Below are 17,395 nucleotides of genomic sequence, written 5' to 3'. Positions count from 1 at the left end.
ATTCTCTTTTTTCTGACGTGTGGTTTTGCTTGAGATCTCGTAAAATATTACCTGTCTTGAAGCAGTGGCAGTATGAATGTATTGCAGTAGCGATGCCAAGTAATTAATGTGGTGCATATACTCGTCTGATTAGATCAGGGGGCCACTACCCTATGAAAGAATGAAATTGTTATGATAACAATTTGAGGATTTCTGGGGGTTTGTTACAAAAAAGTAGTGCTAGATAGCTTTTGGTCTAGTTAGACGTTGTGGGAGCTACTGAGGTAATTTACCTGTTCAAATGTTAACTAACCAAATGTTTGTAAACTCGCTTTCGTGGAATTGTTATGCTTGCCTTTTAGTGTTGGTCGTGAATGGTTACTAGGAAATTTCTAGCATATGAAATATCTTTGACCAAGTGCATGTGTCGTATGACATTATGCACTTGGCCCTCTGTATTTATACTTTACTTTATGCAGAGTATGTATAAATAAGGCTTATGGAAAATGTGAAAATGTCGGTTATATGGGAGCGTTTATGTAAATTCTCTCATGATTGATTGCTTATTATTGTAGAATATGCAAGAGGAAATTCTTGGAGTCTCCAGAAAAATGTTTGCTATTTATTAGAATAATGCTTATTGTTACAATTATTTACAAAGGGGTTAGCTATTGACAATGTAGAGCAATTTTAGCAATGAAAGAGCGATAGAATTAAGCCAATAATACCATGAATGATATGCAAATAATAATAATAAAATACTAATAACATGCACATGTTATGATTGTCTATATTTTAGTTTTGATCAAAATTATGAAAAATGCTGGAAGAAAAAGAGATTATTGATTCATTTTCATTTATTTAAATAAGTACTTCAAACGCAGTTTAAGCAACGCTTCACTTGTTAGAGGAAAATCCAAGTCAGAATTTTACTTTGGTTTTCCCGTAGCACTTTAAAACAGGTCGGATCGATATTATTACTGTTGATCAATAACGAGCTCCTACTTCATGCATAACAATTATAAATAATTCAGTGAGCAGGTGTATGAATACCTTGAAATTATAAGCACCTCGTAAATTCCTACACTTGAAATTGTATTTGTAATTTTTAATCACAATTAATTTTGGCAATCGTTAAAACTAGGTCGACGATATGTGCATGACGTTATGAGATAAAAATGTCGAGTGCTTAACTGCACTTCAATTTATAGTTCGGATGAGTCCATATGCATCTTAATTTGTCATTTATATGTTGCTAGTAATGCTTTATATTATTGTCATACTTGTCATACATCAGAAATAGAGTATGTAGTCAAGAAGATACTATTTTTCATTTCAGAAATTTATACATGAACCTTGTATTATGCGTCATATTAGATAAGTAATGGGGTACAACAAAACTACATAATCAGAGTTAAAGCTTTTATCTATTATAAGTTACAATTTTAGAATTTTTCTACCATTACGACACAATATGCAATAAGTATGAGATAAGTAATAATTTCACTATGGCATAATTAAGTACATACATATATGCAAATACACACCAAAAATAATATACATGTACATATATTCTAAATTAAATTTTACCCAGCTCAAGGGACTTATCCCATAATCGTTTTTGTATACTTATATCTGAAACCTGGGACACTGGTTGTACAATCTCACAGCTATTAATGTAGACTCCACCCACTCCCTCCAGTTTTGGGGACAAGGCAGTATAAATCACTGTTTTTGCTCCATCCTCGGTCGTCTATAAGCATACATAAATATGTATGTATAAGTACATTAATAAGGAAAAGATACAAGTGCAACAACTCATTGTCACAAATATATCGACCCATTTTAAATAATAATTGCTCACTCGAAGCATCCACTTGAACATGTTGACAATGGCGACTACGACACTTGGCATATTGTTCCAAAGGTCGGACACGATAACTCCAGGGTGTAGCGACAATACGTTGACCTTGATATCTTCTGAACGGAGAAGCGAGTCCAAATAATAAGCGTGCAAAATTTGACATAATTTTGAATCAGAATATGCCTTGTTGGACACATAGACTTTGCTGTAATCAAGCATATAAAATTTCATATCTCCTGACGTAATGAACAGATAGTTGAAAACAAAAATAATCGTCCTTGTTCACAAATACATACCATTGTTCTAAATTATCAAAGTCGATATGTCCCCCATAATTGGCATCAGATGCAACGTTAACAATTCGACAGGCAACATGTTTATCACTTCGGCGTGAAGTTTCCTTCATTCGCGGAAGAAGTAAATTGGTAAGGACGAAGTGTGACAAATAGTTTACTTGGAATTGTGATTCACATAAATCCTCTGTTATTTCATAGGGTGCAAACATGACCCCAGCTGAAATTAATGTATGTATAGCAAATTATCACATATAAGGAATTTACTGATATTTTATCACGACTATTCATACACAAGGTACACATATACTGCTTGTTCGTGGCACAAATTTCATATTCATACCATTATTTATCAGCAAATCAATCCGAGGGGCTTCCCTCAATACGTTCTCTGCAAATCTACGCACAGATTTGAGTGATTTAAGATCCAATTCAAACACTTTACAGGATCCGGTGGTGATACCTCCATTTCGAATAGAAGTCATCACCTCTTCTCCAGCAATTAGAGAACGACAACCTGAACACAAACATAATGTAGTTTATGCAGATTTAATGTACATAAGCTTTGTCCTTTGTCAACTCTTCTTACCTATAATCACGTGAAACTTAGACTCGAGCAACTTTTTCAAAACTTCCAAACCAATCCCTTTGGTTCCTCCCGTTAGGACAGCTACTTCTCCACTTCTATTGGGAGCTTCTATTTCAAAATTTAATGCACATACATAAATTGCAATGAGACAAACTTATCAAACAATAAGGTTACAGATATACGTAATTTGTAACAAAGATGTACCCTTAAAAGTCTGTGGTCTCGTGCAAAATTCTCGGTAGAAGTTGCTCGGATGCAGTGCATAGTTGAACATTACACCCATCCAGGACCATAGAAATTTCACCAACTGGGCGCAGCACCCACCAGGGGCGGATGGTGGCCGGGCACCACTCCCACGTGCAATAGTATTTATCGCCATTGTCACCACCTCTCCTTTATTCCATGCGTTGTATTTTATTACCCAAATTAATTAGCCAGTTAAACAAATGCGAATTTGACCACAAGGATTGGTTACAAATATTAATATTATATTTCAATTTGATAAATTATCTTATTTAGATATTATTACTAGATGTCGAACGAGATGAATTTTATTTTACTTTCTTAATCTCCCCGTCCGACTGTTGGTATATTATATACGAAATTATACATAAGATGAGATAACAGAGCCGTATAGTATATTGGATGACATGCACTATATGCACAAATAGTGTAACTTAGGGTTAATAGTTTATCTTACGAAATTTCCCTCGGAAAAGTGGTTTGTGCCACTGCTTTAACCTTGTATGTACCACTATTACCATAATAATAACATTCGTATCATCTGTCATATGTATAAGACTGACCAGAGGTAAATCGTGCTTCTCCTATGCGTTTTCTACATGCAATGAATGATCAAACGATGAACCCTTCAGCCAAGGTCAATTGTGTATGTACATATACGCGTGTGTACATGCTTTCAGTATGGCATGCAACTTTTATTCATAACGAATGATCTGTTGAAAATTTTAGCACTAATTATTGGACGAATTTGGACTTATATTCTTTCTTATTTTATTATTAGTGAAGAAGACAATGCTGCTTTTGTAAAACCCTGTAAATCCAATACGGAAATGACTATATGTAACTTGCCAATAAGATTCAATTTTAGTACGAAAATTCAAGCGTTCATATTTTTACATTTCATTAAGGAACTTGTCAAACCATTAATGAATGAATTGTATGAATGACAGTTACATACACGGTGTGCACGGCGTTCTCTGCCGTGGGCTAATTGAACAAAGTCTAAATATTCACAACACTATTTAGTGTTTAGTAAATTGAGGTTGAATTAAACGTGGGAATTTATGGTAAGCATAGCTGAATAGCTGTCTAAACATTTATATTTAATATAGAGTTTACATCTGTAGTTTGAAATGCACAAAATAAGATAAATTAATTCATTTATTGCATAAAAATCTCCTACGGTAGGAAGAAATTGAAACCTCCTTATGCTAAATACTACCGACCATTCTTTATATTATATACATACTTATACAATTATCGGGTTATCCGAATTGAACTTTTAAACTAAATATGTAAGTTTTGAGTTGGATAAAAATTACCCCAAACAAACGACAAAAATGAATGCCATTTAAAGATTGCGTAATTTTTGCAGTGTGACTTTATTTGTGCACATCAATCTAGACTTTAATTTATAATTTGTAATGCAACATGCGTGCGACAAGGGTCTCATATCCATATAAAATTTAAGTATATGCATGCACTTGTCTGTTGTTTTTGAATTATAGAATTGTATCTATCCATCAAAAATGGAATTGAACCCATCTTCACGTTGGTGTAATATCACACTTTGCATTGTGCATTAAGTATACAATTACTGAATAGAATAACAATAGAAAGAAAACGTGTCATCCGCTGTCCGGCCAATCGAATCAATTACGAAAATTCACTTTTTAACAACGCAATCACGTCATCATTGCCAAATTGTAGGTATCTCAAGTCAATCCGAGGCCAATGCAGATAAATAATTAACTTAACTTGCTAGAGTCTGAGAGTCTTTACCAAATTAAAAATACGTAATACAATGCAGTGTCTGACTTTGTTCTCCCCCTCGGCTCATTTCCTATATAAACACGGACATAGGACTTGGTTTCATCTTTTCACATTTCAGACCACACGTATACATAATTATTTACTTATTTTAGCGAAACTATTAAGATCTTGAGAAATTTCGGATATTCCCAACTTATGGGATTTCTCACTCAACAATGACTAAATTATGCCAGGTATTTGAGTCACAAAATTAATTTAAGTTAAGCTACGTTTAATTTTCACTATTGTATTATCTTCTAAAGTTTCTTGTATTGGGCTTTCTCATTGGTCTCTGCTGTGGAAATCCTCGTGGTCATAGTAAGCGCTGCAATATGGTTACCCATTTTAAAATTTTGTACTATCTGCACAAATTAAATTGCACTTGACACTTTTGCCAGGGGCTGCTTTAACGCCACGGAAATTTCCAGCCCCTCGAGATCAGCGAAGTGCAGGCATACGTCCCCCTCAATCTGGTAATTGTGTTACTAACGTTCAGGACGGACGCTTCAAGGTGACATGCGATCCTCGTGCTGCCCCTTCAGTGCGTTCCGAACACATCCTCTGGCTGTCCGGACCACAAGGAAGTCAACAAATCTTGGACATTGAAATTCCAAACTATAAAATCAACGAATTAATCAAAGCCGGTTTCAAAACTTCTCCCGTGTCGAATACACAAATTAACGTTTTACTCAGAAAACCCGAACAATTTGTCGACTCTCAAGTTCAACCTATTACTTCACTCTCCGGAGCTCCTCAAGTTAATCTCCAGTACGAACCGGTGCAGTCAACACTTGTGCATTTCCCAGTGGATAAGCCCTACAGTCCTTTGCAAGGACAACTGGTTCCTCCGCCTCCGAGATATAGCGCATCCAACTTTGACATTGTTTAATTGCGGTATGATGACCAACCTCTTCTCTTCTAGTTTCAGGACTGTCCTCGTACTTTTTATATGTACTTTTTATATGTTGCATGCATACAAGCTATTTATCGATTATTTGTAACCAATGCACTAGTATAAATACTTAAAAAATGAACGAAATACTTAAATAAATTATACTGTGAATAAGATAATTAATTTAATTTTTTGCATAGTCATGTTCAGATACATACATATTTACATTTAAATAAGATTTTCTGTGAATTTTTACAGGAAAATATTAGCCACAATTATTTAATATTTAGCGAACGATAATGTTTAGGGTTTATTCGTTGCACCGGGGAAATGGGCATCCCCCACCTCCCCAAGGGAAGCAAATCATGTGATTTCCGCCATCTCTGCAATAAACGCCAGGAATATGTCCACCGTACGGGCAGTGACAATGTCCGTTGAGTTCACCTCCGCACTGACACTGACATCCTCTGTGGGGGTAATGCTTGTCGCACATGGCATCAGTTGTCGGAACAATGCAAGTCGCGGCGAAGAAGACCAGGATGATGGCCAGTGAGCAAAGTTTCAAGGGCGTCATTTTAGGATTGCTGTAAATATGTAGGTAAATATTAGAATACAAAAGTTACATTGCCAATTACAATGGGAAAGGTTAAATGTACGATTCGATGTTTATGGCTGGGCATACCAAGCTAAATTATTGGTATCGAAAGCTTTTGGTTGTTCTTTTTCTAGGCTTTTCTGCTGTTTTATATTTCGAATCCATTCCGAGGTTCCTTATATACCGACAAATTCGTCTCGATATCATCCAATTTCTTGGAAAGATATTACGAATGTTTTCGCAGTCATAAAGATGATACGGGGAAACCGTTTTTTTGCAAAATATTTAATAACAACGATAATGCCGAGAAAACGTATCTCCTTTGCATGAGGACAATATTAACAGTGCAAATGAAGTACATATGAAGTACATACATAATTGAAATTGCAAAAGGTACAAGTGATAAAGATATTTATGTAAATTTCGATGTAACCATACGCATATGTATGTATGCAGTTGCTTCGTGATTTTGTATGTATTAATTAAACATGATTTCTGAGTAAACGATGTCAATTCACTGACAGTGTATTGAAACTTCAGAAATGTTTTTAATATGATTTATAAATACAGAGATCTGCATGTTTTATGATTGGTGTTTTGTGTTTAGTTCAAAGAGCTTGCATTATCAACAGCATATTCCCCGAAACGTATTAAGTGCATATGTGTAGGTACATAATATATGTATGTATGATAGCCATACAAATAATAAATTTATATCAACACGCTCAGTGTTAATTTTAATTGCCAGCAATACGGATGTGGATTACAAAATAAACATATATGTGAAATATTTGAATTATTTATAAGTAGGCCCAGTTCATAATGTATCTAATTTTAACTATATACTTGAATCGAATTACTTGGTGCATTTCATGGCTTGTCCTTTACCATCATACAGAGACGTTATCTGTAAAGTTGAGTTTATGTATGCATACATGTATGTATATATGTATGCAATCACATACTTATGTATATAACAACTATAAAGACTGACCATTATTGTGGTAGTTTTTATTCAATTTGTCTGAAAATGGAGGTGCATAAATAGGTAATTTTAAAATTTTTAAATATGTATGTACATATATGTAGTTCGGGGTTTTTCAAAATCCTTTTGATAAAAATCATAAATCTTCTACAACTACATAATAATGGGAACAATTTTCAAATAACTTAATAATAATGTACGGACTTGAGGCACATGGTCACTATAAATTGACTTGAAAAGAGCCATATGAAATAGGATGGGTTGGAAGCTTCAATCATGTATTTGTCATTTATGAAATGTGGGTGGACAAGACAATCACCGTTCAGTAATCTTTAAATAACTATGCAAGATGCACATCTACATATTGATGAGATAATAATTTCAATTAAATTTCCCACCCCTCCCGCAAGATTGATAACGAAATTCTATATACTTTGAATTTTATTTGTACATCTATCTAACACAACTTTAAACGTGAAATAAATTTTTGGTTTATTATTCAAACTCGGCCTGAAAACAAAAGTGCGTGCAAAACTAACTAAATACATGAATAAATCCCGTTTTGTAAAAATGAATTTATCGTAATCCTGTAATCTTCAAAGTATTGCAGCATCCCACCAATGAAATAATATGAATAATTGAATTTACACAAGTGCATCAAATGGTAAATCTGACATTGATGCGATTGCTTGTTTTTTTGCCACCTGCCATCATGCCCACCCACCGAAACATGCGATCATCTTTACTGCCTTCTTAGTTGACCAAGTTGTTTGTATGCAATGTAATCGCAAATCCAAGTATTTGCAAATCATAACTTGCATGAAGGCAATCTTATTGCAAATGATGCCAGTGTCCAATACATTTCATTATCTTTCTTCATGTAAGTAAAATTGTGACCATTTCAATAACACGAGAATGGTGAATCTTCTCAGAGAAGGACGAGCTATTTTCTATAGGATGAATCGCAATCGGTTGGTCGGATGGTTGATTATAAACAAAATGAGACAAACTTGTTTGGTCATACCTTGTCCGTTGACTTTTTCTCACTGTTTCATTAATAGTTGAGAGTGTGGCACACAAAACCTTGACTGTTGACTATTGAAATCTCTTCCAAACCACCTTTTGTAAATCGGAACGTAACACTAACACATATTTAAATCGATTAAAAAATCAGTTGTTGACTACGAACTTTTGTGCATAGTCGTGTTTTCATACAGGAAAAATCAGTAAATTCGTTAACTAAATACTTACTTTCATTTTAAAAACTGTTCATGAAAAAGTGGGAAATGGATAGAAGAAAGCAGCGGTGAGTTTTTTTTTTGCATGAGTAGAAACCTTACAAAAATATCAATCAGTCAAATTACTGCATATGTACATATACTAAAATTGTGTCACAACAATACATTTTTTTAGGAATGGCAAGTTTGAAGAAGGTCTCCTGGATCACAGGATCCCACACATTCAAATGGGACCAAATCTTATCAATAAACCTGTCATAGTTGACACCGTGGCGTACAGTCCCCGCCGCCCGGCTCTTGTTCTGAAAGGTGGTATCAAGAAATACGGCACAACACTTGTGCTCCACAATCTCAACATGTTTGCTAAAGAGGGGACTATGTAAATTCGTTACGGTTATACAAACTACAAAGAAATACAACTCGAACATTTTAATTGCAGATACTGCTTGGTTGGGGCAAGTAAAACTGGAAAAAGTACAATTCTTGAATGCATTACTGGGCAAAAGCGATTGACCAAGGGAGAATTACATGTCTTTGGGTCGGTGCCAGGATCTGCATCTTCCGGTATACCGGGCAGAAGAGTGGGATATATGCCCCAGGTATTTGGCCATGTATACATTGAATCTTTGGAACAAAAACTGTACATAATTCTACCAAAATATTTACGTACACGATTAGTATTTTCGCTTTGGAAAAAATCTTAAAAATTAGTGAGAATTATTTAAGCACTCACAAAGTCCGGATTTTTACATATTTTAAAAATTCGATTTCAATGACACAACCTGTAGTAAAATCAAATTGATTCTGCAAGCAACCCCCAAGTGACTTGAACTCCCACCATGTATTTATGTGCACAAATATAGGAACTTGGACTCCACGTTGACCTCAGTATTACCGAGGTACTTGAATACCATGGACGAATGGTGGGAATGAATCTTGAACAAATTGGAGAAAGGATAGACAAATTATCGGAACTGCTAGATCTGCAACATCTCAAGACCCCACTACGCAGTTTAAGGTGTGAAAATACGAGCTGACATTAATCAATTTAATTTACATGCTTAATCACAAAATAAATTAAACTTATTTTTAACCATTTACTTGACTATGAATGTAAAGTCCTGGATTGCAAAAAAGAGCTTCTCTCGCATGTGCGCTACTTCATCAACCTGAGCTGATTGTATTAGAGTAATGTAAATTACCTTATTAATACAGATATATGGACCTTATGTGACCTTACCTTATTAATGTAAATTACAGCCAGGCAACGTCTGGGATGGATATTTTATTTCAAAAAGGGTTACCAATTTTACCAATGAAAATTACTGATGAAAATGTAAATTAAAACTCGCATGTCATTTTCACTAGAATCTGGATGCATCTCTTGAAACTGGTCTCGAATGGAAGAACTTCAGTCATTTTAACTACACAAAACTTGGAAGAAGCTCGACAAGCTCATAGAGTATGAAGTTACCATTCTTATTCTAGTCTTAATTTTTCACTTAAATTTGAAATATTTATAGTCCTCATAATCAATGTCAATATAATTTAGGTGGGCATTCTCCGAAATGGAAGACTCTTGGTCGAAGATTCACCATCATCTCTGCTCCATCGTCACAATACCCAATTGATTGCTGAAGCAGTGGCCAAGCTGAGCATCAAGGACACAATTCGGCTCAAAAAGGAAGGAGATAAAAAGAATAGTAAGAGCTACGTATATAAGAATTAAAATAGCTGCAATTCAAAAATTAATTAGTAACTAATTATTATGTCACAATAATTGCAGAAGACGAAATAGTCTGCATGGACGAGTGGAACTCATCATTTGGAATCCAGTCTTACTTGGAGGAAAGTAAAGATTCTTCTGGAGTTATTTCCGCTGTTTCTTACAAAGAATGGATGGAACAGGTGGGAAATAAAGACGAAGACCAATTTAAACTTGGACAGCAAGGCAAGGATACCAAGTCTCAAAAAACAGCATTTAAGAAGGTACTAAATAATACACACTAATTCCTAAATCAACCTTTTAACCTGCAACCTTTAATCTTTTATCAGATGAAAGATGAGAATATTCCACGATATCGAAACCCCAGCAAAATTGGCGATAGACTCAGCGCTTTGTTCTTCAAGCAACTTATCCAATGCATCCGAAATCCATGGGCATTTGTAGCGTCGTTGCTGCTTCCTCTCATCATAGTCGTCGGCTTCTGTCACTCCATCGGGAGAACTGGTCCTCTTCACAATGTCAATGTTGGAGTCGTTAATATGGACGCGGAGGAGCAGAATTTTACTTTTCTAGGATGCACTTATGTCGCAGGATGTTCAAACAAAATGTTGACATGTCGATTTCTTGATACTTTAGCTGGCCAGGATGCATTCAATTTTGTATGTGGTTCATTTTTATTATCAATTTACCATACTGTATTATCAAATAGTAAACATTTCTGAAAGTACTTAGAAGTGCATAATTCAATGTGGTGATTCAGCTGGATTTTGACACCGAAGAAGAAGCAATTCAAGAAATGAAACAACGAAAAATTTCCGCACTCCTCAAGTTTGAGAACGGTTTCGGTTCAGAGGTCTACCAAAAAGTAGCTTCAAGTGGTGACGACAACAATGACGCTTTCAATTCTACAAGATTTAAATTTGTTCATGACAAATTGAATGGTAATTATTGTTGTCTAAATCGACAAGATTAGATTAGCAGCTTAATGTGTAGTGCTTAATATGTAATGCCATTCTTTAGATATTTTCTTAAGACAGTTCATCTCAAACAAAGTGGCAACTGCAATGACCACTCTGGAACAAGAGTTAGGCAAAGACTGTTTCCAAGAATCTCAGAAGTTATTAAATGACGAGGAAGATGAAACTTCTACAGATTCAATTGTAAAGTCAACCAATGATCTGTTTATAAATATAATGAGTTTGATTTTAAAACTTATTTCATGACCTAAGGCTGACGCTGAACGGCTAATCAGTTCTGGCAACGAAACTACAAACGTACGACAGATATCCAGCCCAGGATACCCCGAATTCTACATCCCAGCCGGAATGATTTTGTAGGTCGAGGGAATTTTATAATTTCTATAAAAACTTAACATTATTTTTTCCAGAGTTGCATTCTTCACGCCACTCTTTGCAAGTGGTGGATTCCAATTTCTGCAGGAAAGGAAGGACGGCGTCCTTAATCGTGCTTTTGTTTCTGGAGCGTCGAGTTGGGAGTCACTGGTGACTCATTTACTCTTCCAGCTACCCAGCCTACTTGTAACTACAGCCGTCTTAATCCTCGTCCCAATTTTCCTTTTTGGAATTAAGGTCAATTTGTGCCTCATTTGGGAAGTAGGACTTCTCTTGGTCCTTGCAAATTTCATGGGAATATCTCTAAGTAAGAAAATATGATTTTAATAAATAGCTAAAATCATGCAGCTTTCAGTATGTAAAGTTACTTTATGGTCTGATTGTAGATTTTCTCCTCTGCACAATATACTCAAAGTTTCACAATGTTTCACTCACGGGAATATGTTTCTTCGTGGCTAGTTTGATCTTATCTGGTATTTCACACGTATTATTTGAGTACGTTATATTTATTACTAACGAAAAGGATATTCATTCAAGGGTTACTTTGGCCAATCGAATCTCAACATTGGGTGCTGCAATGGGGAAGTCACTATTTACCTTGGACCTTGCCAACGAAATCACTTAAGTCGATTATAATAAGGGATGCGGATTTATTGGACTTAAATTCCGGGGTTTGGCAAGGATTTGCAGTGCTCGCTGCGTGGACTGGGTTTATTTGGCTTCTTCTCGTTCTAGTCTTGGCGATACGCTATCTAAAAAGATAAACTCTATCCTAGTCTTTAGTTGACTTGGAGGAATGTGTTTAAATTATATGGAAATATGTATATTATATTCAATTATTTTCAGGGAAAAGTTGTATTTGAAGACAATTGCGCTATCTTTATATATGTATTTTTAACAATAAACATAATCATTTACATATCATTCGCTACAAATAAATATCTATGCGTACAGATAACTACTCAAAAAGCAAGTTTTAAATATACACAGGGCATATCCCCATAAACTTTACGGATTGCATAGATGCGATCTACAGATACTACTTTTTTAGTTGAAGGCGACCAAGAGATTCAACGTTAATTGTAGCAGCCTATCTAAGCTCATGAGAAGAATAGAGTTTTGTAACGTATACAAAGAGCCGGCTTCAGCGGAAATGTATTTCAAGATTTCGCATTTACTCGATCCTCTTTCTTCTTCCAGCCCTTTTCCCATTTTGCTAATATAGATTTGCTTTTGGAGTTTACCTTGCCAGCGACTGCCATCGGCGACAGCGATTCAAATCCACACCTGATCCAACACACTGGGAACATTATATTTGCTCTGAAGTCGAGGTACATGAGTCGGACACAGCCAAAGAGGAGCAGTGCCAAAATTATCATCATGACGGAGTGATACGTAGACAAATACAGTCGCATGCAGGAATTTATCGCGTGGGCCAACCGTTGCGATCTGATATATCTTGCAATTGTGTCCAAGTTACATTTTGTCCCATTTTTCTGCAGCGCTCGCATTTCACGAAGGACCCATCCAAACCCTAAGAAAATTACGGACCAGGCAAACGCGAATAGGAAAAGGACCACGGTGATGGCATACATTTCCACAGCGAAGAATGGCAACGTATACAAGTATGGAAGTCGATCTCGATGCGAGTTACAGGGAAGAATCAACGAAGACAGGTATTGTGGGGAACATGGAGTTTGAACAATGACGATGGCGTGGGGAAGCAGATTCGAATAGAGTAGAACCATAGCGAACAAGATGTGCTTTGAAATGTATTTCGTGAATGCAGGGTCTTCATCCGCAATCCTGGTGTTAAATACATTTCAAAATCATGAACATATAATTACATTACATACATACAGACAGTGCTGTGCTTAATTTTGTAATGTTACGAACTTTGGCTTTGTAGGTACGTTCGAATTATTTGATTCCAGATCAGTATCTCGTTCTTGTTCTTTTGAGTCTTGATTTGGATTTGGATTCTCATTACCAGCTTCAATGAAGTCCTCAACTTTTTGGAGAATATTGTTTAATGTGAACATTATTTGTTCCATCGAGATTTCCAGTTGCGCAAAGATAATGACGGTCAGCAAGCAGTCAAAGACCAAGATGATGTTCAGCACCTAATATTAAAACCAGAAGATGCACATATATATATACTTAATATCGGATTGCATATTTAAGTATGCTTTTGAATAAATATAATACCTTTGTAAACAGAGGAAATTCCTCAGCACTCTTCCTAACATTTTGTAGGAAACGAAATGTGACGAAGCAGAAGACTGTAAATACTACAGTTTTATGAAGTCTAAAGATTCGAACTGATGTGGTTGATGCGGGAAGCAACCGTCGGGTCACAACATCGAATTTGTAAGGAAAGACTCGGAACATGCATCCAAATTCGAGCATGTGGTAGTAGTAGTACCAGGCTTCTGGAGACAACATTTTGCCGAAGTTCTTTGGCACTGACTGGACCGCTCATGTACATTTCGTCGACGTATATATGGTGGATTTTCACCAAAAACATTCAATACACGCGTCCAGGTACATCAATAGCAAAAACAGTTTAATAGGAAAATGAGAGACAACGTTATATCCTTCATTATATTTCACAAAACAAGTTACTAAATAAATGCATGCTCCAGCCAGAAATTGTTTTGTTAGTTTACCAGGCTCAGGACTCGTTGGTGACCTCTCATTTCAGAAACAAGTTTGTCATTACGAACAGCAAACAGACACAGGAAGCTACAACAATAATCAAATTATTGATCTGGACCTGCTGAACGTCAAATTCCAAAAGTGGAACATTGGATTTGGCCCGTTAAAAATATTTGCAGAGTGAATTTCTAATTATTGTTCATATAATAAGGTACATAATAATGGAGCAGTTGTTCTGAAGTCTTTACTCAATTGGTGTCTCATTACGATATGCCTCATGTATGTATTAAATATCTGCACATATATAATCCTTGTGTAATAACGTAATGAACACCAAGAGTTTTATCTATACTTTGTTTAACATTAATTAGAATTAAATATGATTGGAAAATAAACTAGAACCATTAATACCATGAACAAACATGAGCATCTATGTGTTGAATTTAGGCTTGGCGAACCTTATAACCTTGCGATATTGGTCAGCCAAATTAAATAATAGTCTCCGAATCAATTTATTAAAGTGCAATGCTCAGTATTAAGTTAAATAGTTTGAAAAACTTTGTATTTTATTAGAGTGCTTATATTTTTTATACACTACTTGTTACTTTATACATACATATGCAAAGATGTAAATTATATTTACTTTAGTCTAATTAAGCACCAATTGGCACATTTGACTCCATCTTGGAAAAGAACATCATATTTGGCATAACAGCTACATAATTGAACGTAAACGAATGTATTTCCAGAGCTTAGGACTAGAGGATTACATATTTAAGTAGTTGAGAAAAAAATCTAAACGATCAGCAACCCACATCCGATTTCTACATTTCATTTTATCATGTAAAGGGTGGGCTTAAAGTTTCTGAAAAGAGTGAAATCAGGTGAGCTCGCCTCATAAAAATCAATATTATTCGGAAACCAGCAGAGTCATGTAAACAAAGCTTTTTTCCCCTTGTAGTCCAACAATATGAGGAGTCGAGAAGAGAAAAGGGTGCAGATTCAAACTCTATTGAGCGAGGGATATGGTGCCTCCCAAATTTCGAGGAAACTAGGAGTTGCTTACAATACGGTCAAACTGTGGGAAGGTCGCCGTACCGTGGTGGACAAAAAAAGGTCAGGCCGACCCACAGCACTCTCCCCTACTTCAAAATCGCAAATAACAAGAAATTTGAAGGAGAAAATTGGTGGATCCGTGAGGAAAACACTAAAGAAGCTGAACGAGTCGGCGAGGTATCAAAAGAAGGGGAAGAAAATAAGTCGTGCTGCGGTTCGAAATTACGTAAAAAAGCAAAAATGGGGCAAAACGGCTTACAAAAGACCTAAGAAACAGATTCTGACTCAAAAAAATATTCAGGACCGATTAAAATTCGGCGAAACAGTCAAGAGAACGGGATATTTGGGTGACGACAGACGGGCGCAGCAGAAACGCTCTCACATTCTTTTTACGGATGAAACCTGGCTGGAGGTGTCACCAACTGGTAACAGACAAAATCAAAGATACTATACAGCTGATCCGAAAAAAATCCCGAAAATATTGACCCCAAAACATGGTCTAAAAGTTATGGTAGCTGGTGGCTTCTGTGCTCAAGGAGTTACAAAGCTGCATATGATAAGTGGAGGTACCGTAAACGCTGCATACTACAAAGACAAGATCCTCCCACTTTACATTAAATCCATGAAGGACCCAACTTTATTCCCCCAACAACAGAAGGTCACCTTTCAGCAAGATGGAGCACCAGCACACACTGCAAAAGTGACCACCAAAGTTTTGGAGGCGCTCCCTTTGACAGTGTGGGGGAAAGGGGTGTGGCCCGGAAATTCACCAGATTTGAATCCTCTGGAGAATTTATGGTCCATTGTTAAGGATTCTGCGTACAAACCGCCATATCCAACCACAACCGCTGAGCTATTCAGAAGATTTCAACATGAGTGGGAAAGCATTCCGGTTACCGTTTTGGAAAATTTGGCACAGTCATTCAATTCACGCATTGAACAAATGTTGGAAGCTGGTGGCGGACACTCTAAATATTAGTTAATAATCGTACAAAAAATTATAATATTCTATACACGCAATAAAAAGTTTTGACTACTTATGTTTTGAAGTTAATTTTTTTTCAGAAACTTTAAGCCCACCCTTTAGCTTCTTCGTACTTTCTCCACAATATACCAACAGATCTTTCCCCAAGCGCTTTTTGCCGTTTCTGTCCACAAGTGAGGTAAAGCAGTAGCCAGCAATTCAGCCAATATTCGAATAAAGGCCTGCAGAAATTACAGCCCATATGTACATTATTATAAAAAAGTATGCGTGACAATTAATAAACAACAACCCTTTAAAAGTATGTATTATAAAAATGTATGTACCACAAATTCATTAAGTGTAACCCCGAATCGTTTGCCATGCAGGGTACCAAGGTCAATGAGGGCGTCCGATATGGTCGCCGTGTCATCCAGATTTGCTATAGCAAAGTCCAAGGCGGACACAGCTTTTACTGTGTGTGCTCGAAAAATTTCGTTGTTGGGCAATTCTTCCAAAGGAGTGGAGCAAAATTTTTTATACTTGTTTTGACAGTCAGGGTATGCGGCGAAAAACCTTGCAGAAATTAATTATGTAATTAAAAGTCGTGTACATACATAAAAGCGTATTTTGTTAATTTATTCAACCTTACATCAAGAAAACTGCAACAGAGTTCCCTTGCAAGTCCTTCGCCACTTCGGACCATATTCCTTCGAGTGCCGCACGCTCATCCGGCGTTAGCTTCATTTTCAATGGGTTCCAAAATTTTCAAAAACAAATGCTGAAACTTTAGATAATTGAATAACCCTTAAAGCATGACGTTTGGGCGTCCAAAACATAATGGGAAAAAATGTACATGAGTCTGTGCTTATAACTAAAATATGGTTTATTTAATTGCTTTCTCGGACGTCATACGCATAATTGCTGATAAGCAAACAAGAATAATGACATCTCTTATTCTCTTGTTATCAAACTCTTGGATTTTCTCCATTCACTGCAAAATACAGGACAAAAACTTGATTATCTAATAAACAGCATTACTTTTGATTGCACTGCTGCTGGTCGGATTGTCGTTACGCCGAAAATTGTCATATTATTCACCAAAAGTAAAAATAAATAACCAATAATTGTGACATCCAAGGTTAGATACCT

General features: G+C 36.0%; 4 protein-coding genes and 1 long non-coding RNA gene across 7 annotated transcripts; 2 read left to right on the top strand and 3 right to left on the bottom strand.

Moving 5' to 3' along the window:
* Positions 1 to 1,305: 1,305 nt before the first annotated feature.
* LOC110843679 (short-chain dehydrogenase TIC 32, chloroplastic) lies at positions 1,306 to 3,538 on the bottom strand. Of its 2 annotated transcripts, none has more exons than XM_022089692.2 (6): positions 2,930 to 3,538; positions 2,726 to 2,830; positions 2,480 to 2,653; positions 2,140 to 2,356; positions 1,844 to 2,048; positions 1,306 to 1,732 (listed from the first exon to the last, which is right to left on the bottom strand). In XM_022089692.2, the coding sequence occupies exons 1-6, from the start codon at positions 3,102 to 3,104 to the stop codon at positions 1,559 to 1,561; spliced, it is 1,050 nt and encodes a 349-aa protein (XP_021945384.1). In that variant the 5' UTR covers positions 3,105 to 3,538; the 3' UTR covers positions 1,306 to 1,558. The 2 variants fall into 2 exon arrangements, with proteins under 2 accessions (XP_021945384.1, XP_021945383.1); XM_022089691.2 differs by having other exon boundaries at positions 2,726 to 2,833; positions 2,930 to 3,535.
* Positions 3,539 to 4,815: 1,277 nt separating this feature from the next.
* LOC110843902 lies at positions 4,816 to 5,851 on the top strand. Its single transcript, XM_022089960.2, has 3 exons — positions 4,816 to 4,974; positions 5,044 to 5,098; positions 5,179 to 5,851. Exons 1-3 carry the CDS (start codon positions 4,957 to 4,959, stop codon positions 5,667 to 5,669), a joined length of 564 nt encoding a protein of 187 aa, XP_021945652.1. The 5' UTR covers positions 4,816 to 4,956; the 3' UTR covers positions 5,670 to 5,851.
* Positions 5,852 to 5,877: 26 nt separating this feature from the next.
* On the bottom strand, positions 5,878 to 6,594 carry LOC118434557. Its single transcript, XR_004834104.1, has 2 exons — positions 6,355 to 6,594; positions 5,878 to 6,256 (listed from the first exon to the last, which is right to left on the bottom strand). It is a non-coding gene; the product is annotated as an uncharacterized LOC118434557 (long non-coding RNA).
* A 1,602-nt stretch (positions 6,595 to 8,196) lies between these two features.
* LOC110843283 (ABC transporter G family member 20) lies at positions 8,197 to 12,503 on the top strand. Its single transcript, XM_022089244.2, has 16 exons — positions 8,197 to 8,558; positions 8,666 to 8,869; positions 8,930 to 9,089; positions 9,354 to 9,508; positions 9,610 to 9,678; positions 9,751 to 9,789; positions 9,859 to 9,952; positions 10,043 to 10,193; positions 10,277 to 10,479; positions 10,546 to 10,875; positions 10,977 to 11,157; positions 11,237 to 11,376; positions 11,446 to 11,549; positions 11,604 to 11,875; positions 11,955 to 12,041; positions 12,106 to 12,503. The coding sequence occupies exons 1-16, from the start codon at positions 8,524 to 8,526 to the stop codon at positions 12,330 to 12,332; spliced, it is 2,451 nt and encodes an 816-aa protein (XP_021944936.2). The 5' UTR covers positions 8,197 to 8,523; the 3' UTR covers positions 12,333 to 12,503.
* A 2,268-nt stretch (positions 12,504 to 14,771) lies between these two features.
* LOC110843282 (globin CTT-VIIB-5/CTT-VIIB-9-like) lies at positions 14,772 to 17,064 on the bottom strand. 2 transcript variants are annotated; one of them, XM_035848838.1, is made up of 4 exons: positions 16,896 to 17,064; positions 16,591 to 16,819; positions 16,401 to 16,488; positions 14,772 to 15,050 (listed from the first exon to the last, which is right to left on the bottom strand). In XM_035848838.1, coding segments are annotated over exons 1-4 (414 nt in total). In that variant the 5' UTR covers positions 16,991 to 17,064; the 3' UTR covers positions 14,772 to 15,048. The 2 variants fall into 2 exon arrangements, with proteins under 2 accessions (XP_035704731.1, XP_021944935.1); XM_022089243.2 differs by lacking the exon at positions 14,772 to 15,050 and having other exon boundaries at positions 15,177 to 16,488.
* Positions 17,065 to 17,395: the final 331 nt, after the last annotated feature.

The sequence above is a fragment of the Folsomia candida genome, unplaced genomic scaffold (assembly GCF_002217175.1).
Source record: "Folsomia candida strain VU population unplaced genomic scaffold, ASM221717v1 Fcan01_Sc002, whole genome shotgun sequence".
Taxonomy (NCBI): domain Eukaryota; kingdom Metazoa; phylum Arthropoda; class Collembola; order Entomobryomorpha; family Isotomidae; genus Folsomia; species Folsomia candida.
This window is presented reverse-complemented; position numbering and strand designations above follow the sequence as displayed.

Coding starts and splice junctions, on each gene's coding strand:
- LOC110843283 (XM_022089244.2), top strand. CDS start 8,524: ATGAAAAAGTGGGAAATGGATAGAAGAAAGCAGCG. Junction 8,559..8,665: donor ATGGATAGAAGAAAGCAGCG/GTGAGTTTTTTT, acceptor ACATTTTTTTAG/GAATGGCAAGTTTGAAGAAG. Junction 11,876..11,954: donor TTTCATGGGAATATCTCTAA/GTAAGAAAATAT, acceptor GTCTGATTGTAG/ATTTTCTCCTCTGCACAATA.
- LOC110843282 (XM_022089243.2), bottom strand. CDS start 16,990: ATGAAGCTAACGCCGGATGAGCGTGCGGCACTCGAAGGAATATGGTCC. Junction 16,820..16,895: donor TCTGTTGCAGTTTTCTTGAT/GTAAGGTTGAAT, acceptor AATTTCTGCAAG/GTTTTTCGCCGCATACCCTG. Junction 16,489..16,590: donor TTACACTTAATGAATTTGTG/GTACATACATTT, acceptor TAATTTCTGCAG/GCCTTTATTCGAATATTGGC.
- LOC110843902 (XM_022089960.2), top strand. Junction 5,099..5,178: donor TGGAAATCCTCGTGGTCATA/GTAAGCGCTGCA, acceptor CACTTTTGCCAG/GGGCTGCTTTAACGCCACGG.
- LOC110843679 (XM_022089691.2), bottom strand. CDS start 3,104: ATGGCGATAAATACTATTGCACGTGGGAGTGGTGCCCGGCCACCATCC. Junction 2,654..2,725: donor TAAGTTTCACGTGATTATAG/GTAAGAAGAGTT, acceptor GTTTGTGTTCAG/GTTGTCGTTCTCTAATTGCT. Junction 2,049..2,139: donor TTTGATAATTTAGAACAATG/GTATGTATTTGT, acceptor GCTTGATTACAG/CAAAGTCTATGTGTCCAACA.